This window comes from Amborella trichopoda, chromosome 12, assembly GCF_054954075.1.
Source record: "Amborella trichopoda isolate Santa Cruz 75 chromosome 12, AtrichopodaSantaCruz75HAP2 v2.0, whole genome shotgun sequence".
NCBI lineage: Eukaryota > Viridiplantae > Streptophyta > Magnoliopsida > Amborellales > Amborellaceae > Amborella > Amborella trichopoda.
In genome coordinates this window covers 49074063-49098251 of record NC_142347.1, presented here as the reverse complement: position 1 = coordinate 49098251, position 24189 = coordinate 49074063, and the positions used below count along the sequence as shown (strand labels likewise).

Sequence of the window (24189 nt, the reverse complement as noted above, 5' to 3'; positions counted from 1 at the left end):
TCTGAAAGAAAACGAGTAATGGCCTATGTCTTCCCCACTGAATTACCCAAAAAAATAAAATAAAATAAGTAAATTTTATATATGCATTTGAAGTAGTTTTATTATTATTATTAACGTTTTAAAAAATGGATTGGCGACCCCATCTGTATAACTGGGTTGGATCAGTAGATCAGCATTCTAGATTGGGGAATTGGCCAGATCAGCTAGATTTGGCCGTAAGATAGATTCAAAAAATTACTAAAAATCCCTTAAAATATTGGTTTTTTGAGTTCTAATTAGAAGGGGGATATTGCATTATGCGCTTTCATTATTTTGTAAATATATGTGAAAATTGAGATGCCATTTCTTAGCTAGGTGTTTATTGATATTAATATTGACATTTGATTATTTATACAAGTTTTGGTATGTTACAACTCATTCTGTTAGTTATGCTGAAGAAATGAGGGAGAAGGCGATTTTTATGATTTTTTATACTAATTGTGTACATTATTGTGTGATTTTTTTTTTATCACACATTGGACTCTCTCTCGCACATCCGCACACAAAGCATATTGGACATCTTCCCCCTCTCTCTCTGGGCGGTTTAGATATTGAAACGATTTGGTTCCTCATTAGACGTCTCCCTGATGTCCCTTATTGAAACGACTTGGTTCACATGCATTTGAGTTTGATTATTCTTTGATGGCTTTTCGAATTAATGGAATTTAGGTATTATTTGGTGCGATTATGTTAAAAAAAAAAACTATGGGAATTGGTCGGGACTGAATCGATTTTGGGAAGGTATGGGTGCCAGCCCTGTTTTGCCTGAAATCTCGCAGCCCTGTTTTTCCTAAAATCTCGTTTATATATATATAAAAAGTTTATAGAAGGTTGCAATCTTAAAATGTAGAACCAAATATGCACATCAAAAAGCCATAGGAAAATGTTTTAATGTTGAAAAACCCTCTAATTGATCATCTTGATGTCGAGAAGTAGGAACATGAAAGAAAAAAAGATTTTGAATTTAAAAAATAGTGTATCTTACGACACATTATGCAAACTTTCAATTTTCAATATTTTCATATATATATAGATTTACTTGATTTTAACCATTTTGAGGTTTAAAATTTTATAATTAGATATAAAAATAGATTTCCAAATGATCTCAATATTTTTTTATACCAAAATTGCATGATATGATAAAATTTTGGGGTGCACTTTAATTGGATTGTTTAAGGTTACAATCTTATAGAAACCACACAGACACTATATATATATATATATATATATATATATATATATATATATATATATATATATATATATATATAGAAAAATATTGAGATTAAATGCGCACTAGCTTATATGAACATATGAGCACAACGGTTTAGATTGAATCTAAGTCGATTTGACGGCCACGATTTCATTTTGTGTTTGAGTTTTAATGTTTTTCCTATAAATCTAAATAACTTGAAATTTTATACGTCCATTCTTCTCATCAAGGCGCACCTTATAAAAATATTTAAAAACTAATTCGTAAAATAAATATTGATCAAAATACCCTTGAAAACTTCAAAAGTATTTTGGTCAATTTATTTTTTGCAAATTATTATTTTTGATATTTTTATTTGATTCTCCTATTTTTGAAGAATACATGTTTAAAAGTTCAAATTATTTGGATTCGTAGAAAAAAATTAAAATTCAAATATGAAATGAGATCGTGACCGTCAGATCGTTTCAAATTCAATCTGGGCCGATTGGCTCATATGAATAAATATATTCATATGGGAAAAGTTTATATAAGGTTGCAACCTTAAATGTAGACTCACATATGCACCTCAAAAATTCATCGGAAATACTGTTTTAATGTTGAAAAGCTCTCTAATTGATCATCTCGACATCGAGGTGTATGAATATTAAAAAAAAAAGTTTTCGAGTCCCAAAAATAGTGTATCTTGCAACACATTATCTAGACCGTTTATTTTCAAGATTTTCATATGTTTATAGATCTACTTGATTTTAACTATTTTTGAAGTTTAAAATTTCCTAATTAGATATGAAAATCGTTTTTAAGATAATCTTAAAATTGATAAAATTTGGAAGTGCGCCTTAATTGGATTGTTTAAGGTTGCAATCTTATAGAAACCGCGTCCTATATATATCTGCCCTAACGATCTGGGTTTTGCGATTGAAAATAATGGTAATTTTTATATCTTTGGTAATGAGGGTTCAAAAATGGGATTTTTTTTAGAGAGAGAGGCACCATTGGAACTAATAATAATTGGGTTCAAGAAAAAAAAAGAAAAAAAATTGAGGCCAATGAACTTCAAACAAAGGGGTATGGTTTTGGAAACTCCTAATCCTTTGACGCGATGCTTTGGGTAGAAAGATAACAGCAAATGAAAAAAAGCAGGTCGAAAGAAATGAGTTTTATTAAGGGGAAAGAGAACAAACCAAAAAAGAACAGGTTGAGATTGGAAAGGAACGAGTTTGAAAAAGAGAATATCTACGTTCAAAAGAATGACACGAGTTTGTTTGCTATTTTCATTTTTTTTTTTAATATTAACTTTGGTGACTTTGGACCTCATTAGGAATGAAACTCTAAACATCACTCTAAACATCATTTTGTTATGCCTAAGCTTTTCTATGCTTCCAATAAGGTATAAAATTTATATACTTCCCCCTATCCAAACTGTCCATTTTGAATAGATGGTTGAGATGGTCTCAATCACAATATCACATCTTTATACTATTTGATTTTTAATTTTTTTTATATAAAAAATTTCGACATCAAATTTTGAGTGGCCACTCCTCTCTTAAACATGCACCAGTAAAAAATATAAAAACAGTATTCCCAATAAAATAAGATAACCAAAATGCCCATGAAAATTTGAAGGGTATTTTAATCATTTTATTCTATCAAAAATATTTTTTTAATATTGTTTTAGGTGCACCCATTGAGATGATAGCCCATATCAAATTTTATATTTATATAATTTGTAAAAATAAATAAAAAATAAAATACTCTAAGGCGTCGGATCTAAATCAAACTGTCAGTGGCTCACTTCATGTAAGTTGGACGGCTGGATGCGCAAGGAAGTGTATATCTTCTGTACAATATGGGAAGTATAGAAACCCTTCCCATTGATAAAACGGCATAATCTTTGCAAAGAACTCTCTGTTTATTATTGTTTAAAAAATATATAATCCCATATAAATATATGATCAATAACAGTCACGTATAGATATCTATACTTATTATAGTATAAAGATACCTAAATTAGATATCATAATCAAGAGATATATCATACGATCTAATCTAATCAGGAGATACATATCCCTACACGACACATATACATTCATATCTATTCACATATACCATAATAGAATCTCATCATCTTTGTACAGAGCTCTTTGTATATTATTGATTTAATAATACACAATGCCCATATTCAGTAATAGACATGGATAGATATCTATACTACCTATTATAAGTATTAATGATACCTAAACTTATTAAAATCAAGAGATAGACATCCATATTATTATAATCAAGAGATATACATCCATACGATTTAATCTAATCAGGAGATATTATTTACAAATAATGGATTTCGAGTTTCTAAATGCTTAATTCTGATATGCAGTCAATCCACCAGGTTTGGCTAAAACTAGGGTTTTAAAGCTTGTAGATTTGACAATCAACACATTAATTAAAAAATATATATATCTCTGATCTAGATCAGATTCAATGGGTGGGAAATCTAAATCCCTCCTGTCTGATCCCCCTAATTTTATTTTTTATCATTATTACTATAAGAACTTTTTTCCAACCAATTAGGGTTGACTACAAGAATCCTAGTCTTATCAAGGATCATACCCGCAGTTATGCCATTGTCTTCTTATCTCTTCTCACTACTTTCAATTGTCTTACTTTAATTTTTATTATTGCTAATCAAATTGATATTCCATATCCGAATCACCGATCTATATAACTGATATGTATTTTAACACACTAGTCTAAACAAGATAAAAGGGGATTCAAGAGTGAGTCGTATGGGTCTTGACTCTTGACTAATTAACTCTGGTGAACATTTAAAAAAAAAAAAATCCAAAAGTTGACCCCATATTTTTAGTAACCACACCCATTCCTGAAAGTTATTGAGCCGGTGTGCATTCAGTGGTCCTACCGACCACCTATAATACATGATCCGGCACCCAAAATGCATGTAAAGGGGTGTTTCGATCCAAACCATAAATCTACACCAAACCCTATATTTTGATCTTTGTAGTATTAGAGATCGATTCGATACTTGAAGTGCATAACTGATATTATCATAGAGAAGACATGGTACTTTATGTGCCGCTAACTTCTCAAAAAAATATTTAAAATGCAATCCGGCACTTACAAGTATTGGATAGTGTAAACTTTTCAAAAAAAAAAAATTTTAAAATGCGTTCCGTCACTTACAGGTATTCGATAATGTTTACAGGAATTCGATAGTGTATTTTGGGTAATAAAACCTAACAAAAACATGGCGGTTAGATTTTTTCAAAACATATATTAAACGCACCGTAAAAAAGTTGCTGTAATCAAAATATCAATATGCAACAATGTTAAAATAACACAGCCCTGCACAAGCACAAGTCACCAGGAAAATTCCTCAATAAAAACTCCCAAACGCGTGGATTGATGTTTTACCTACAAATTGGTTACCCTTTCAGCCTAAGCCAACTTGGGCGAGTCTCGAGTTGAATTGTCGATTATCTTAAAGGGGCTTTTCTATAGATAGACCGTTAATCTTTTTGTATATGGAAGTCACAATCATTATTATCCCTTAAATTTCAAAATAGGTGGTAGTAAGATTGTCATTGAATAGACACAAGGTTCCAAAAAAAAAGTTATCGGACTTCATGTTGACACGTATAGCTATGAGGTATTACCTGTCTTAGCCTCTATTTGTAGGAAATCAATATATCCAACGGTTATATAGTCCAATGTTCATATGAACGTAACCCACTCTCTCTAAAAAGTGAAGGGATAAAAAATCCAAGCTCTGCGATTATCAGCCTCATGGCCTTCTCTGATCTCGGGTTTAGTTTCTTCCATGCTTCATCAATTTTTACTATCATTGGTATCATAACGCGGTTGCTATAATGATCTTGGTGGTGTTGTAATTTTCTTGATCTCAATTCTGTGCCTTTTCTTTGCTGTCCCATGTGCCTGAGCCGTGAGTTCTTTCCTTTTATTTATTTATTTATCTATTATCAATTTTTTTTTAAGGTTGCCATCTTCTATTTTAGGAAAGTAAACACGTTTTCAAAACAATATACTTCTATTGGCATTATTGCAGTGAATTTCACTGTATACCACTAATTGTCACTGAATATCATGCATTTTTTATCAACTCGGCCATCTCAACGCGTGTATATCTTATTCTTTTATCATCGCAAATTGTTTAAAGGATTAGCATGTATATCTTTGTTTAAGAGATTGCTTGGAATTACGAAGTGCTATTGATAAAATGATGGAAGGATAGATATTTTAGATTTCATATGGTAATTTTGTGCTATAGAGATATAATTGCCTATGTGAATAAAATTATCTATGCGACTAAATTTTTTTTTCCCAATAAATATCAGTGGCTACAAATTGTGCTATTCTATTGGCTTAGATATTGCCTCTATATATAAAATAATATGTGCAGTTGATTTTTTTTTTTTTTTCACTAAATATCAGTGGCTACAAATTGCTATTTTGTTGTCTTATATATTGTTGATATTTCTATTAAAAAAAAAAAAAAAGAAGGAAAGGGCTGAATACATATTTTGTTGCTTTATATATTGCTGATTTTTCTATTAAAATAATAATAATAATAAAGGAGAGACAAAAATTATAGAAGACTTATTTTTGCTCATTTTTTTTGTATTGCTGATATTTGAATGCAATTAATGCACTTACTGCTTTGGTGTGATATAGAAATTGATACTTGATATTTGCTCTTTTATCATAATGGCTCACACACCTTGATATTGCTTTTGCACCCTTGATAAATAATAATAAAGAATAATTTTATATTATCTTTGATAATTATAGTACTTATTTATAAATTGAGAGCTTGCCTATTTCATCAAAAAAAATTTGGCATCACTTAACTACTAATATTATTTGTGAAATAATTGCAGCTCTATCTGTATATGTATTTACCATAAAATAAATAATTTTGGTGGCATGTTTAGTTTATTTATAACTTAGAAAGTATTAGGTTACTCACACATAACTTAGCAAATGGCTAGTAGAATTGTAATGGTTGAACTTTCTAGAGTCGAAAAACTGAATGGAAACAATTTTGTCATGTGGAAGAAAAGATGGAATATCTCCTCATCCAAGATAGAATAATATATGTACTAAGAGAAGATCCACCAGTAGTTAGTGATAAACTAATTGAAAAAGAAAAAAAAAAGTTAGAAAAAATTTTAGAAGATGACCTCATAGTAAAAACTTCTATGTTAACTTTTATGCAAGATGACTTTATTAAGGTTTGCGAGCATCATGAAACATCAAAGAGCATACTGGATGCAATAAAAACTAAATATAACTCAACCTCTTAAACACACTTCCAATTGCTATTAAAGCAATATAACTCATTTAAGATGAATGCGGGTAATAATATAGTGGAACATGTAAACAAAATACTTGTTATGACTAATGACTTAGCCATTGTTGGGAATAAAGTCCCTGAGCGCATGTAAGTTTCCACCATCTTAAATAACCTTCCACCTTCATGGAGGATGATAACAATTGCATTTAGGTTTAATGCAAAATCTCTTACTTTAAGAGACCAACCTATGCAACTAGCCTTAGAGCAATAGCATATGAACAAATATAAAAGAAGTGAGCTCATGCTTGCTCAAGGATCTCCCAGATCTAGCCCACCCAAGCATAACAACAAAAAATTTCAAGAAAAGTTTAATAAAATGAACAATGGGTTAAAAAATAGAGGAACTAAACCGTACAACCAAGAATCTAAAATAGGACCACCAAAATGCTTCTTATGTGGCCAGTCAGGTTACTTCAAGAACCGTTGCCCACATAATAGAAACTCACAAAATCTAAATAATAGCGAAAATGAAAGTAAGAGACGTAAAATTGTTTGTATGGTTTCTGAGTGCCCGGTTAACATCAAAGGATGGTGGGTAGACTCAGGTGCTAATCGGTAATCGCAAGCTTAAAAGGCCTTTTCGAGGATTTCAAAGAAATAAAAGCTAGGGAGAAACACATTTACATGGGAAACAACACCTATTATAACATATTAAGTGTAGGAACTTGTAGGTTGTATGCATGGACAAACGACATTGTATTAACTAAAGTATATTTTGTCTATTGTATGAGATGAAATATTGTATCTGTCCTATTGCTCATTATAAAGGACTTTGAAGTCTGCTTCTGATCATTAAAAGTATCAATCGGAAAGCATAGACAAATTTATATGTGGGGACACTTGGTTGATGACCACAACTTGTTTTTTCTTCATATAAATGAGAAAGCTGATAATAAAATTACAATTTATTCTGGTTATGTTGATTGTGTAATAGTTTGTTGATGGATATACTTGGCATCTTAGGCTTGGCCACATAGGAAAAGACAAAATAAATAGATTAATAAAAAAATATCTTATTCCAAATCTAAATAATGTCGAATTTCCAACCTGTCAATACTACTTGTCCGAAAAAATGACTAGAAAATCATTCAATAAAAGGGATAGAGCTAATGAGTTATTGAATGTGGTCCACTCTGATAGTTGTGCACCCCACAATATTAAAACCCATAGAGGGATGTCATAGTTCATTACCTTTATTGATGATTTTTTCTAGATTTGGATATGTTTATCTAATCCACCATAAATCAGAAACTTTAGAAAAATTTAAAATATATAAAAAAGAAGTAGAAAACTAATTGGGTAGGAACATCAAAGTTCTTAGAACTGATAGGAGAGGTGAATACACATCCAAAGCTTTCAATACCTATTGTCAAGAATATGATATTAAAAAACATACAATTATGCCTTATACGCCACAACAAAATAGTATAGCTGAAAGGCGTAATAGATAAACGACAAGATCTATGATGGCTCATGCTAATCTACCCAAGACCTTCTGGGGAGAAGCAATAAACACATTAATGTATATTCTTAATATGGTTACAACTAAGGCAATAGTTCTACCCCTTATGACCTGTAGACATGTAGAAAACTTGATCTATCTAACTTAAAGAAGTGGGGGTCGACTGCCCATGTCCTAATCCTACATCAACATAGAAATAAGTTAGAAAATAAAACACTTTTTTGTAATTTTATAAGATTTCTCAAAGGTTCAAAGGGATATCGATTTTATTATAAAGATAAAGGACCCATAGAAAACAGATATATTAAGTTCCATTTAATATTATAGATGATTTCGAACCACTACCTACAATGGATATGGATAGCTTTGATGACTTATAACCACTACCTACACACCCAATATTAAGTGGTCAAAAGAGGTTTAGAGCTCCTCCACCATACCTTGATGATTTCTATATCTATATGAGTGAGAAAATAGACAACCTTATTGACCTAGATGAAATCCATGACTCTTTTGACTTCAATGATGCTATGAAGTCATAAAAATATCAAGAATGGCTTAATGCCATAAGAGAAGAATTATATTTTATTTAAAAAAAAAAGTTTGTGATCTATATGATTACCATCAAATAGAAAACCTATAGGTTCTAAATAGATACTTAAAATGAAGTTAAAATCTGATGGATTACTTGATAAATTTAAAGCTAAGTTTGTAGCAAAGGGTTTTACCCAAAAAAAAAGAGTCGACTATGTCGACACTTATTTCCCAGTTGCAATGTTTGTATCTATTAGATACCAAATGGAGGTAAAGACTGCATTGTTGAATGGTGAACTAAATGAAACCATCTACATGAAGCGACCCGAGGGCTTCATAATTAAAGGCCAAGAAAATAAAGTATACAAATTAAATAAGTCTTTATATGGTTTAAAACAACCTTCAAGACAATGGTACTTAACATTACATGATGCCATCCTACATATAAGAAATGAAGTAAATAATATGTCCTGAAGAGTGAAAGTAAATTCACAATACTCTCATTATATGTAGATGATATCAAAATAGCTAGAAATGACTTAGAAATGATTGATAAAACTAAGTCATTGCTTTCTTCTCGGTTTGAGATGAAGGATATAGGAGAAACATCTTATATCCTAAGCAAAAAAATAACTAGAGATAGAAAATAAAAAATGTTGTGTTTGAGCCAAGAGAGATATCTTGACTCTGTTATCAAAAGATGGAAAATTATAAGCCATTGTCTACTCTTGTTGAAAAGGGAGTCAAGCTGTCTAGAAAGGATTGTCCAGTAAAAAGACAAGAGAATCCTAACGTTCCTTATACACAAGCTATTGGTAGCTTGCTATATGCAGTAAGATTTACAATACCATATTTGAGTTATGTCGTAGAATTTGTTAGTAGATATCAAAGTAATCCAGGCATAGATCATTGGAAACCAGTAAAACGAATTCTAAATTACATTAAGCAAATAAAGCATCTAAAATTGTGTTTTCGAGCAGATAAGCTTGAAGTTATATGATATTCAGATGAAGATTTTGCTGGGGATAAGGATGATAGTAAGTCCACCTCAGGACATACTTACTTCTTTGGAGGGGTAGTTGTTTCTTGGTCTAGCAAGAAACAAGAGTGTGTAGCTAGGTACACGCAGAAAGCATAATACATCGCATGTAGTATTACTTGTACTTTTGCCGTTTGGATAAAGCGCTTCATAGAAGACGTGAAGCTGCAAATAATCGACGGACCAATCCAAATATTTTGTGATAATCAAGCTGCAATTAAATTAATTTAAAGTAAAGCAAATAGCTCCAAAGGAATACATATAGATGTTCAATATCACTACATTCAGGATGTAGTTGAGAAATGTAAAGTAACTATTAGTTACTTGCCTTCATCAGATATGATCACTGATCCATTAATAAAAGATCTAAGTGTTGAACTACTATTTAAGCACACTAGCTTAATGAGACTTAAAAATGTTTAAGTCAGTCGATTTTTATGAGTGACTTAGCGTGAAAATCCTTATGATAGACGTTTGTTATGAGAGGCATATCTGCAAAAGCGTGAGAAAAGTCTTATGATAAGATATTTTCTTAAAGGTCATAATCAAAAGTGGGAGTATGTATCGGCCATCATAGTCAAGTGGGAGATGTTGACACATATGGCTATGAGGTATTACGTGTCTTATCCTACATTTGTAGGAATTCAATATATTCAACGATCATATAGTCCAACATCCATATAAACGTAACCCCTCGTTTTTCTCAGAGACCCGTTGGAGATCAGGGAACTCCTTCATTTTCTCAGAGACCAGTTGGAAAAATACAACGGTTATCCATTCTTCTCCCTATAAAATAAGAAGCCAGAGAGATGATGCTAATAACAAGGAAAATGTGTACTCTCACTATCTAAAAAGTGAAGGAATAAAAAATCCAGGCTCTACGACCACTAGCCTCACAACACCCCTTCTATGACTTCGAGTTTAGTCTCTTCCACACTTTATCAATTTTTACTATCACTTCATGACTTAAACAAAACCATCCAATTTGACATCTAATTATTGGGAATGATTTGACATTTAATGATTGAGAATGATTGTGACCTCCATGTCTCCTTGTAAACATACCAATGAAGCTAAAGGGCGAGTTTTATAGGATAACTGTGAGACCAACTTTGCTTTATAGGGCAGAATATTGGGCAGTAAAAAACAATACATTCATAGAATGAATGTAGCAGAGATGAGGATGATGAGATGGATGAGTAGCAAAACAAGAAAAGATAGAATTCAAAATGAATACATCTGATAAAATTTAAGTCTGGCACCAATAGACAATAAAATGAAAGAGAGTAGACTTAAGTGAGTTAGTTATGCGTGGTGTAAACCCAATATAACACCTATTCAAATATGCAAGTTAATTCAAGTGGAAAGGTAAAAAAAAATTAAGAAGTAGGCCCAAAAAAGATATGATTGGAAATAGTGAAAAAAGATAAGTGGACTTATAAATTTATTAAGGATATGACTCTTAAGTACAATAGTGGATCTAGATTCGTGTAGTTGATCCCAATTAATTGGAAAAAAGTTTTGACGACAATGAAGATGATAGTTTTGCGCCCAACAAATCGCTCAACTCTGTTTGATCCGCGGTACCAAATGTCCAATTTCGTCCCGCATGACCACGAAAGGTAGAGAGCAGAGTAGCACTTGTGAAAAGATACGGCCAGTTTCTGTCACCGCTTTCCCTCTCTAAAACTCTGAATCTTCCGTGCCTCGACGGTGTCTCTCTCTTCTCTCCTAAAGTACGAGCGCTTTCTCTCTCTAAAAATCTGAACCTCTTTCCTCTCTCTCTATGGACCCAGGAACCTCTTGAAAGTCACTCAAAAGTGAAACCATAAAATTCTTCCTGACCACTTCAACCCATGACCCCTCTCTCTCTATCTTACGCAATTTCCAGTGCAGTTCCTCTTTCTAGATCCAGTTGAGAAGGTTTTGCCGTGACTTAAGAGGTTCGCTGCCCCAAAACGAGCTCTAAGAACTTGCAAAAACATTTGCTGTGAAACCCTAATTTGTAATCCATGGCGCCGCGTAGCAGATCTTCAAATAGATGGAGGTTTTTACAGTTAGCTTATTATTTAAAGAGACCGAAGCGTTTGGCTCTCCTATTCATCTCCTTTGTTTCTGTGTCTTTTATTGTTTGGGATCGTCAAACCCTAACGAGGGAGCACGAGGTGAGCTAAAATTGCATTTTTTAAATTCTCAAAGAATGAGTTTTTGTAGTTTTTTGGCTCTTTAATAGTTTATTAGTGTTCCTGTTTTGATTATTTGGCATATTTTATCAATGTCAAACTCATCAATACATCTGATCGCTTATTGATCTCATTTTTCATCACATTTGCCCAGAATTAGGTTGCAGGATTTGGAATTTCATAGAATATTGATGAATTTCTTGGAATATATGAACGTATTTGCTTATCAATATTGTATTTTCAGCTTGAAATTTCGTCCTTTTGCTTCATATAATAAGAAGGTTAGAATTCTTAATGAATGCATTAAGAAGAACTCACGTGTGGCACCAATAGGTAATAAGATGAGAGAAAGTAGACTTGGTGGGTTGACCAGCACAAACCCAATACGCGTGATTTAGTTCAAGGCGTAAAAAGGGCTACGGGGTAGGCCCAAAATCACATAGTTAGAAGTAGTGAGAAAAGATACGGGACTTATGGACTGAGGGTATCGCCCTTGATAGAGCAGAATAGTGGACCAGATTCGTATAGCCAACCCCAAATAGTTTGGGAAAAGGCTTTGATGGCGATGATGGTGCGTCATATAATAACATTTGTTCTAGATATTTATGAATTTCATAGCATATTACTGGATTTTGTTGGGGGATTAAATGTATTTTCTTGCAGTTATTGCTTGCTAGCTCAAAATTTCCTCGTTTTGCCTTGTCTAATGATATATGCTATTAAGCATTTTGAAAGCTGGAGGATGTAGAGAAGCAATTGAAGTTAAATTTTGAATTTGTCCAATTTGTTGTTTGATTTGCACGTGATACTCTATCTAATTTTGACTGCCATGACATTTAGACTATGTTGGTCGAAATGGTTATTTCTAGCTGAAGGATACAGTTGCCGAATGATTTATATTCCTTAAAATAAATCAGTTTTTTCCCTTTTAGCACATTTTTTAGCTTTCATTGAGGAATAAGTAGTTTTTACTTTTTTTCTTTGTGGTTTATTTATTTTTTTGTTGATGAATATTTATGGAAGTTTTTGGTGGTCATTAGAGAGACATGACTTTTTACTTTGATTGTTTTAATTTTGAAGATATAATGCACACGAATTTTGTTTGAGAGAAAAAGAAGGACAGTCGAATGCAGTGGCTGGGGATCGTTTTGCACAAAAATTACAAGTTCGAAATTAATGTCCATGCATAAAAAATCCATGTTTTTCCAATATGGGGACTCTTTGACTTTGTCCTCGATTTATTTTTGGTTATTTTTCCATTGTTTCTCATGTAGCTTGTACCAGTCCTGTTATAATGATTTATTTGTTTTTTTGGCATGGTGATTAGTACATGCAAATGTTTTCTGAATGGTATTCTGTGAATGTTCTGAAATATGTGTACTCCTAAATGGTCCACTGTTTACCATAGAATGAAACTGAATGCATCATTTGAAAATGCATTAATTTATTAATATTCTTCCTAAGCTAAGTCCACAATTACACTGCTCCAGATTGAGGTTTCCAATTTGAACGAAGAATTGGATAGGCTGCAGAATCAGGCAAGGCAGCACAGGGGTTTCTTTTATTGGAAAACAGGCTCGTTTTGCTTATGGAAATATTTCTATGGAGTTATTTGTGCTGTTGGTTTAATAGCAAGTAAAGCATTCTATTCATTGTGCTTCATGTTGTTTTGTTTACTGATTTTTTGTCAAATATTTTTAGTTGCAAGAACTGAAGAATTATCTGAGTAACACGGGTGTGAATGTTGACTTAATTTCCAAGCCAAAATCCCCTTCTAAGAATTCTATTCAAGAAGATCCAATTGACATTCATCGTCGAGAGAAGGTGAAAGAAGCCATGCTCCATGCATGGACCTCATATGAGAAGTATGCCTGGGGACATGATGAACTTCAGGTTTGCTTATCAGTAACACCTTGTCTTCACATAACTTCTCATAAGCTAGGTCTTTCTTTTCGTTTCTCATCAATCCCTAGTTTTCCTATTTGATGATTGTAGCGTATACTCTACTTGTTCATGTATATTAAAGGGACTGCATTTTTACTTTTTTATGATTATTTATGGTTCATGTTTAAAGATATCTATAAACTGGGATGTCAAATAAGCAACTTGCGATGCTGCTACTTATTTTAAACATTGAAACTTCTGTTTTGACTTTCTTATTACATACAACGAAGCCTAAATTGACATGCTGAAATTTTACCTAGTGTTGATACCTCTATATTGAACAGTGAAATGTCATGAATTGTTTTGTTCTGTTGCTAAGATCTGCTCTTCCATGTTTTTTAAGACTTCACCTTGTGATATTGAGTGTCTTTTATTCAAGAATTCACTGCTAGTGGAGTTCTATACTTTTTTTCCATTTGTTGTGTTATTTGCCAAGTTATACACAAGGTATCAGTGGCTAATGTTTGTTTTGGGTTTTGCCCATTTCAGCCACAGTCCAAGAATGGCGTTGATCAATTTGGTGGTCTCGGTGCAACCATTGTGGACTCTCTTGATACATTATATATCATGGGTTTACACCAGCAGTTCCAAAAAGCCACAGAGTGAGAATGTTGAGCTTATTTTGTTTTATTCTTTTCATTGCAGGAGTTTGCTTCTTTTCTGATTTCGTTTTTAATAATATCAGTTATATTATTTTTTTAATCACGTCACTGAAAGTATGATTTTTACATTGCCCGATTTCGTTGAGAAAGTTTCTGCTCAACTTTGTGAGTGTTTTGGGTAATCTTTATGGACTTCGTAAATTTTTTTAAGAGACCTATGGCTTGCATCTGACATCTTTTAGGTAATGACTAGGTGGATACCTAATGCCTATCCAGATAGATCCACTTCCTCACAAATTTCCTGTTTTCTTGTTGTTTGACTATAGGTGGGTTGCTAACTCCTTGGACTTCAACAAGGATTATGATGCCAGCGTTTTTGAGACAACCATAAGGTTGCTTTATAAGGTTTAACCTTTTAAATTCTTATATTTTTCTTCTCTTTCGCACAAGAGAGGATCTACATAACAAATAGTAACCTTGATTGTAGCATATCTGAGCTTGAGGTGCACAAGCATCCCTGTGTTCATTTTAGTTGCATATACCTGACATTCTTTTATATGTCACTTTGATTTCAGAGTCGTTGGAGGGCTTCTAAGTGCATACGATCTTTCTGGGAATAAAGTGTTTCTTGATAAGGCAAGAGATATTGCAGATAGATTGCTACCTGCATGGGATACACCTTCTGGAATTCCATACACCACTATCAATTTGGCACGTGGAAAGGCTCACAATCCAGGATGGACAGGGGTAATTACAGTTATTTTTCTTTTAATGTTTGTCTTATTAAGTTTTTGTAAATATACTTAATGCGATTCCGTTTATGGCCGTTCGCTAGGTGTCCTTTTAAACTTGTATATCTAGATGGACAACAATACCTGTGTCAGAATTGTAGTGTTTCCCATCCATTACTTCTCCATTGATTACTTGTTCGTATTGACTTTGTTCCCTTTTTTTTAGAATTATTTCAACAAAGAAAGTATGCATCAGGTTGTATTTAATGCAAGCATAGATAGACACATGCATAAAAGACAATTACCAAGAGTATATAGAGAGCATGAAAAAAGTGGAGTGTTCTCCTTGAGAGCCAGTGTATCACTACCCAGTCATTCTTTGGCAATGGCAAGGAACTATTTTTTGCTTTAACCTCTTTGAGGATGTGATTAAAATTTGACCTCCACACTCAAGCCAACATCTTAGATTTCTTCTTCTGCGTTCCTCCAACCTTTGTTGGATCTGTCTCCGCTTACAAGGTCTAGCAATAACATTGAATAAACAGTTTGATGACCTGTTAGAAGTGCTCTTTTTTTTTGCCTTTTGTTGAATCACCCACATCCTAGTTAGACCTGGGTTTTTAATAGAGCTAGTGTTAAAGTCAGCTTGAAAGTCCCATTGGCAGAAGCTATTGTGCATACAGCATATTAACTCTCTGGCTTTCACCATGTCCTGAAGTGCCAAGGCTCCAGAAAACCAAGCATACTTTGAGCCCTTTTTTAACCACTCTTTTGCTTATGCAGATGCCTCTGGAAATCGCTTATTGCTTGCTTTTGTAATGTTGAAGCTGAGATTCATGCCATGGCCCAGTAAAATGCTGGCTTTAATGGGAGTAGCTAATCCTTTGCAAAGTTTTTAAAAAGAAATATCTCTTCACTTAGAATCACCATTGTTCTGACCTAGTCACTTGGCCAAAGCAGCCGAGCACGTCTCTTCTCCTGCCACATGGCCAAAGTAACCGAGCACTTCACATGTCACGTTATGCATTGTTCCTTTTTACTTCTTATGCATCTAATCCTTCTATATATGTGACTTTTGATCTTCCTTAAATCCTTCAGGGGTATTTCTGTCATATCCCCGCTTCTTTTGTTTCCTTGTTAATAATTGGTTCGTAAATCAGTGCTTGACAAAATCTTTCATTTTGTGCAACAAGAAGGAAACTCTGATGTTGATTACATCTTTTATGGAATCTCACTAGAGATGTAGTGATGTTTATTTTCATGACAAATTTTTTTGAGTCGAACCCCTATATTGTTTTACTTTTCTAATGCAAGTTTGTCTAATACAAACCAACTAACCTGCATTTTTTTTAGCCTTATAAATTTGATAAGCAATGTGTTGTTCGTGATACCCAGGGAAATAGTATTTTAGCAGATCTTGGCACTGAACAATTGGAATTCATTGCATTATCTCAGAGAACAGGTGACCCGAAGTACCAGAAAAAGGTGTGTAATAATCAAGATCATGTCTTCTCCTCAATAGCGCTATCTCTGTTCACTTTGTAAATGCAAAACATATAGGAAATCATTTTTGTTATTAATTGAGACCCTTTGTGATTAATCTGATATTCGAAACTACGTTCCTTGTTTGTTCCTCCCTGTTAGGTGAAGAATATGTTTTTATGCTATTGCTATGTAGTGACAATAACATCTCTTTAGAAATTTACTGGATTTGACATCTCAATTGGGCATGCTACATTTAGATTTCATTATTTGATGCAATTTACGTGCACATGTAAGCAGCTGCTTTCATGTCTATAAACCTTCGAGGAACTCTGAAAAAATCCACCATTGCCATTTGACTCATGGTTTGACATACACATCTTGTTACCTACAGTGAGAGAATTTTTCAAATGGATCCTTTTAATTACAGGATGTGGTAGTTGAACTTTGATTTGTGTTTCCAGATATAGAAATGCTTAATTTGCAGATATGTCTGGCTGAAATAACATGCTTGTGCAATTTTCAGCTCTTGATCAATTCTGTTCCAGGAGAAGTTATGGTATCCTGATGAGTGTGTATTGTATTTATGAATATTAAAGGGGAATTGTGTGAGGCTACACGTGTTTCTCAAAGGTTCAACTAAGACCTCCCCTCTTTTCTCTTGACTCTTAGCACAACCTCTTTACCCTGACCTGCCTCTCAATTTTTCTCTGTCTAGCTTTGGGAGTCATCTTCTCTTTTATCTCCTTCATTTTCTCTCTTTCCAATAAATTTTGTCTATCCACCTCCCTATTCTTATTTTTAAAGATTTCCTTATGTTACATTTTAATAGCTCATATTTTCCTTATTATCTTTGTAATCAAGATCTTGTTCGTTCCCCATCATGTTTTCTCTCTTTCCACCTTCATGATTTTTAAAAATCAATTCATTATAACTATTGGATATTGCTAGCATGTTAACCAAACCTTAAACTCCATGTTGTCCTCTTACAAAGGATATTTTCACAGCTTTTGAGTCATTTGACATTTTTTGAAGTTGAGCAAGGTCCCATCTTCTCAAGATGGTTCTAGAAAATATCCCATCATCATCATCATCATCTCATCCTTATCCCAACTTCCTATTCTCTTGGACTTGCTCCTTTACCCATGGTTGTCCAAAATGGCACAGGAACCGTTGTCTGCTTATCATCGCAACCGAGTGTCATTGTGGCTCCTTGCTTTCAAGGAATGCCCTAGCTAACCTTTGCGTATTTCTCACTGCACCCACCCAGGTGCCAGTACAGCTTGTCACTTACAGGGAACACCCTAGCATGGCACATAACATTGGATCAGAATTCATGATAGAGATGTGGCAAAAAGGTTTTACGCTGGCTGCCAACCTAACACAACCTTCCTTTCTCATTCAGGCTTGGGACCGGCCGTGGCGGAGAGTCTAGAAAATCTCCCATAAGTACCACCTTACTTCGATTATGAAATCAATACAATGTTTTCATTATTTTAGTGGCTTTTTTATTACTCTGGTTGGATGATGTTGAAATGGTCAACTATAGAGTGTTGTGCATATTGGCCTCTATGCTTCTACGTGAATGAGACAAGGCCATGAGTTTACTTGATTGATTCTTGCTGTACTTTCTGTCGGACTTGCTTATATATGTAACTGCTGAGTGAGTTTATCTAAATTTTTTTATATAAAATAGTATGTAACTTTCTTTTTGAGTTATGAAGGTGTACTTTCTGGTTGATATACTCTTACCAAGATGAATGTTGTGCATTATGCTTCTAACGCAGGTAGAAAATGCGATCTTCCAACTTAAGAAGATCTTCCCTAGTGATGGCTTACTTCCAATATATATAAATCCCCATACAGGGTCAAAATCACATTCACAAATTACATTCGGAGCCATGGGTGATAGGTACATGCTTTTTTTTTTGAATAATCTGCATACTGTTCGACTACAATGTATGCTCATGAAGGTTGATGATTATGCTCTACTTTTGTACTGTAATTTTTTTTTTATAATTGGTTGTTTTTTCATTGATTATGTTGAAGTTGTCCAAAATTGTTGTATGAACACTCCCATGGGGCTGTACAATGTACAAAATACCATATCCTGGGCTTGCAAAGCCATTTCTTGCCCATGGCACCTCAATGACATTTTTTAAGAGATTTCTGATCTAAGTGAGGGATTAAGAATTTCTTGGAAACACATTTTCAAGGAAGCTTACTCTGCAGCAGACCTTTTAGCGAAGGTGGGTCCCCAATCCAATATGGATCCCTGAACCTTTCTTTTCTTGTTCACTTGAGCTGTAGAGCATTTGTTTAGACATTTTGGGGTTTTGTAAAGGATACTAGTTATAGGTGCCGCATTTTGGACACTTCATTTTTACTGCAATATAAATGAATTTTTTTAAAAAAATGTATAGACAAAATGCACAAAGGAATAGAAATACCAAACAGTTATCATCATCATCAAAGCCTTTTCCCAACTATTTGGGATCAGCTACATGAATCATGGTCAGTCATTCGTCTCTATCAAGGGCCATACCTCAATAAGACCATAAGTCTCCATATCTTTTCTCACTACTTCCATAATATTTTTTTGAGCCTACCCCTTGCCCTTTTTGAGTTTTCTACTTGAACCAATTTACACCTCTTAATAGGTGTTGTATTGAGTCTGCGTTGTACATGGCTAGTCCACCTAAGTCCACTTTCTTTCATCTTATCGCTTATTGGAGCCACACCTAAGTTCTTCCGAATGTATTGATTTTGAATTCTATTCCTTCTTATATTGCCGCCCATCTATCTTAATATCCTCATCTCAGCTAAACTCATCTTATAGGTATGTTGTTTCTTGAACACCCAACATTCCGCATCATAAAGCAAAGTTGGTCTCACAACTGTTCTATAGAACTTCCCCTTCAGCTTCATTGGTATGTGGCGTTCACATAAAATTCTAGTTGCACATCTCCAATTCACCCACCCAACTCTAATTCTATGTGCAACATGTTCCTCAATCTCTCTATTTTTTGGTATCATTGACCCAATATATTGAAAATGCACTCTTTTTGATATCTTGGGTCAAATATCAAACAATGAATTGGTTGAATGCCTTGTGAGATCACGAGAGAGGATCTCGAGATTCATTCTCTTGCTATTGCACCTGTGAATTTATTGGGTTCATTCCCATTGTGCTTAAAGGACGCATTAAGACTCAAGGCTAATTCTACTATTTCAGCAAACAGCCCCTTGCCTTAGCCAATGAAATAGTATTTTCTGATTCCCCTTCAACCTGGAGGGCATCCCAATTGGGGCTCAAAGGGTCTCAGCTCCCTTAACTGTGCTGTGTTAATGTTGATGGGTAAAGTTTTTAATCACTTCTTTGCCTATCCATTTCTAACCACTTTGGCTAGACAAAAAGAAATCTAATTGCATCCCAGTATCTTTGCATCTTTTATAGTGAAAATATGCATGTTAAATTTTGATTGTGCGTGCATAAGTTGACAAGTTAACTATGATTAACTCAAAAAAGAAAAAAAAAAAGGTTGAACCTAGTTAACTTGTACAAGACAATGTCAGAGAAGTGAGACAAACAGTACATTGGGTTAAGCCTGCCAAATGTTTTTTATAAATTTCTTGCTTATTATATTTTATCATATTATTTTATCATCCACATCTGCATATATTTTTTTAACAAAGATTGTGATTAACTATTTGATGCATTGCAGCTTTTACGAATATTTGCTTAAATCCTGGATACAGGGGAACAAAACTGAAGCCGTGCAACATTACAGGTGTGTCCTTTTTCTATTGTGTTTTGGGTTAATGTAATTTACTCAAGTGCTATGCTGTCACAGTATTTTGAGAAATCATTGCTTCATTACGATGCCTTGCATCAATTCCTTAACATTTTGGTGGATTGTATATCATTAATATACTCATGGTGAACAGAAAAATGTGGGAAACATCAATGCAAGGGTTGCTGGGTTTGATCAGGAGAAGCACTCCGTCATCTTTTGCCTACATTTGTGAGAAAACTGATGATTATCTTTCTGATAAAGTGAGTTTTTTTTTGTGATAAATGTGGTGAGTTCCTCATTTGCTGCACTTTATGCATAGCCATGGGTGAACCACCTTTGTTGTTATGATTTCAGATGGATGAGCTAGCCTGCTTTGCTCCAGGGATGCTTGCTTTGGGATCATCTGGCTATGGTCCTGAAGATGCAGAGAAATTTCTTTCACTGGCGAAAGAGGTAGATTTTGTCAGTTCAGCTTAGTGCTTCTGTAGCAGTCCATGTGGAAGTCTTGATAAACTATGGGACTTGATAATTGATATAATAATGGCAGTTCTCTATTGAAATTAATTTAAGTATAACATTGCAAATTTAAAGAGAACTTAACATATGCCATGTGCTCATGTTCACATCTATCGAGAAATGTATGCATGTTTTTAAATTAATTGTAATAATTTCATGGATAAATGTGAATTCTACAATTAAGGGAAAGTGACTTTACTAAGCAACAATTTAGGGAAAGTGACTTTACTAAGCAACAATTAAGGGAAAGTGACTTAACCATGCTTAGTTACTGACTTAAACTTCTATACCATGGTCCAATACGGTGGTTGTCTCATGGCCAAGTTTATCTAACTTGTTATATTTCTTATCATTATGGTCGTTGAGTGCCCTACCAAGTTGCTTCCCAAGTTGTTTGAAGTTTGAACTATTGGTTCTAGATTCCAATTCGAACCTCCTGACTCTGAGTGGAGAGCCTTGTGCTAAATATATATAGACGGCTTTTCTTTTTTGATTGTTGAAGAGTACTATGTAACTTGCCTATGTAAAATTTTTGGAATTGTTTTTTTCTGTAACCAGCAACTAACATTTGAATCATATAAATACGCGTTAAACCTGGTGCACTTCACGCATTTCAATGGTTTAGCTTTCAAAAGTTTCAGTTTTTCTTTTTCTTTCACCCTCTCTGAGTTCTAGTGCTCTTGAATACAAATTCTGCCTAAAAATTGTTATCTTTATGTAGCTTGCTTGGACTTGTTACAACTTCTATCAGTCAACCCCAACAAAGCTTGCTGGAGAAAACTATTATTTCCACTCAGGCCAGGTTTGATTATCTCGATTTTGACATTTTTTAATTGTTTTTTCCCTTTGTAATCTAGTATTCTAGATAACTGTGACTGTTGTAATCAGCATTTTTTGAAAGTGTACTATGATTCACCAGACAATCAAAAAATCATAGCCCATTGGGCCATCACTCTCAATTGAAATGATTGACAGTGATGGAGAGGTGGGGTCCACTGTAAAAGAATCTGATGGTGCCCCCTCTCTCTCAACATGATCATCCACTATGAAATGGATGGTGATGGCCAAATGGATCATGGGTTTTTGTTTGTCCCTAAGATTATAGCATACTCCCCCTTTATGAAATTTTAGTTCAAAATCTGATCATATCTTTTATGTGTGATGATACCAATTCCCAAATGGCAGGACATGACCGTAGGAACCTCTTGGAATATTTTGAGGCCGGAGACCGTGGAATCACTCATGTACCTATGGCGTCTAACTGGAAACAAGACTTACCAAGAGTGGGGTTGGAATATATTTCAAGCATTTGAAAAGAACTCTCGGATTGAGTCGGGTTATGTTGGACTAAGAGATGTATGCACTTTAGCTCATCAAAACTTAATTTATTCACCCAAAAAATCAATATTTTATTTTCTTATGGAATATTGGAAAACAGTCATGGAATACTTGCCTGATTCATTCTGATGCTCCGTAAACTTAGGATCTCAGAACAGTCCTTGTACTAGTCATGTTTTTAAATGACCATTGAACCCAAAACACATCTAATGGAATGGGGAAAGTAGTCATTTAGGAAATTTTTGACGGAATTAAATATCATCTTCTCAATCCCCATGTTCTCATCCATCCAGTCCCAGACCATGCCAATCGGGGCATTGTTTATGAAATTCCACGTTTTAGACCACTACCACCAATGTATGCATGTGTTCGTTAAAAAAAAAAAAAAGCTCTTAAGGCTTTCTTAGCGCTGTTTTGATATCTTGCCCTTTTCGTCGTCCATTCTTTTTTTCTTTTCTTTTTTGAAAATGCATCAATTCATTTATTGGGTCTCTGCTTTGCTCTCTACAGGTGAATTCTGGTGTTAAGGATGATATGATGCAAAGCTTTTTCCTTGCAGAGACGCTGAAATACCTTTATCTTCTATTCTCACCCCCTTCACATATCTCCTTTGATGAGTGGGTGTTCAATACTGAAGCCCACCCACTGAAAATATTACCAAGAACAGATACATTTACTGGTTTTGTTAATGGAGAAGTTAGCGTGAGCCACGAAAGGCCCAGACGCACTGACCACTCTCTAGGGAGAAAGGAGGGTCGAGAAAGGATTGTTCATTAGGCTTAGTAATTGTGTTCACCTATAGGGTTCTTTCTGAATTTTAACGGTGCCGATGTGGAGCAGAGGGTTTGGAAGGCCTTGATGGCTTTCCTATCAGCAATTACATGCTTGTGGTCCTCTCAGCTCGAGATTTGATTATTTATAGAAGGATAGAGATAACAGATGAAGAAGAGGGGTTTCTGGACTTCAGCGGCTCGTCTCTCTTTTGAAGAAACTTCTCTATGAACGAATTTTTGTCGATTCAAATGGTATTCTATTATCAAATTCTTGGGAAGTAATTATTTTTGAGTTAGCACAGTATGAAATATATATGTAACGTGACTTCAAGCTTGTTAAGAAATTTCTAATGCTTCATTCTTACTTTCAACCATGATAGTGTGGTCTAGTATGAAGCTAATTTATGACAGTCGAAAATTCCATTTTGTGATTTGTTCCACTTACTCTATGGCCATAGGATATACGTTACACTACAATTTTGAATCAAAAGAGAGATTTCAAGAAAGGGTAGATCTATTCACTCTATCAATAATCGAGCTCGATTTGATGTATCGTAAGGGATTTTATTTTCCTATTGATTCTTACGGATTTGATAAAAAAAATTTATTGAACGAGACCAGGGATGAATCGAAAAAGGAATCTTTATTGGTTCTACTTATTGAAGGATTAGAACAAAATTGGTTCGGATCTCTTGCAAGAATGGTTTGGAAGATCCAAATATAGTGGATTTGCTAGCAACAACATAATGGAGTCGTCAATCAATATAGATTGATCTGAAATTTGATTTGATTCAAATCCAACGTGGCACCTTTGGGTACATAAGAAATGTATTGAAGAGATTCTTTTTAGGCCTTGTTTGATAACATTATAATATCTTGATATTTCTGGATATTACATAATCAAATATAATTTTCATTGTAGAAGGTATCAGATATTACAGTATCTAATATAATTTTGATTATAGAAGGTCTCAGACGATGTTTGATGGGTCAAATCGTATTTTAATTATTTATGGAGAGAATCAAAGAAAAATCTAAAAAAGCTAGCTTGTCTAGTTACCCTAGGACCTAGAAAAATAAAAAATGAACTTTTATGAGTATTGAGATCACTTGCAAAAATATGGAAAAACTGAGTTATAAAAAATCC

At 33.9% G+C, this 24189-nt stretch overlaps 1 protein-coding gene across 1 annotated transcript; it reads left to right on the top strand.

Annotated features, from left to right (window-relative positions):
- The first annotated feature begins 13599 nt into the window (after nt 1–13599).
- MNS1 (alpha-mannosidase 1) lies at nt 13600–23413 on the top strand. The gene is made up of 12 exons (XM_011625587.3): nt 13600–13752; nt 14293–14405; nt 14732–14797; nt 14981–15152; nt 16532–16621; nt 18406–18530; nt 20344–20409; nt 20567–20675; nt 20770–20868; nt 21653–21733; nt 22117–22287; nt 22780–23413. Exons 1-12 carry the CDS (start codon nt 13696–13698, stop codon nt 23044–23046), a joined length of 1416 nt encoding a protein of 471 aa, XP_011623889.2. The 5' UTR covers nt 13600–13695; the 3' UTR covers nt 23047–23413.
- The last annotated feature ends 776 nt before the right edge of the window (nt 23414–24189 follow it).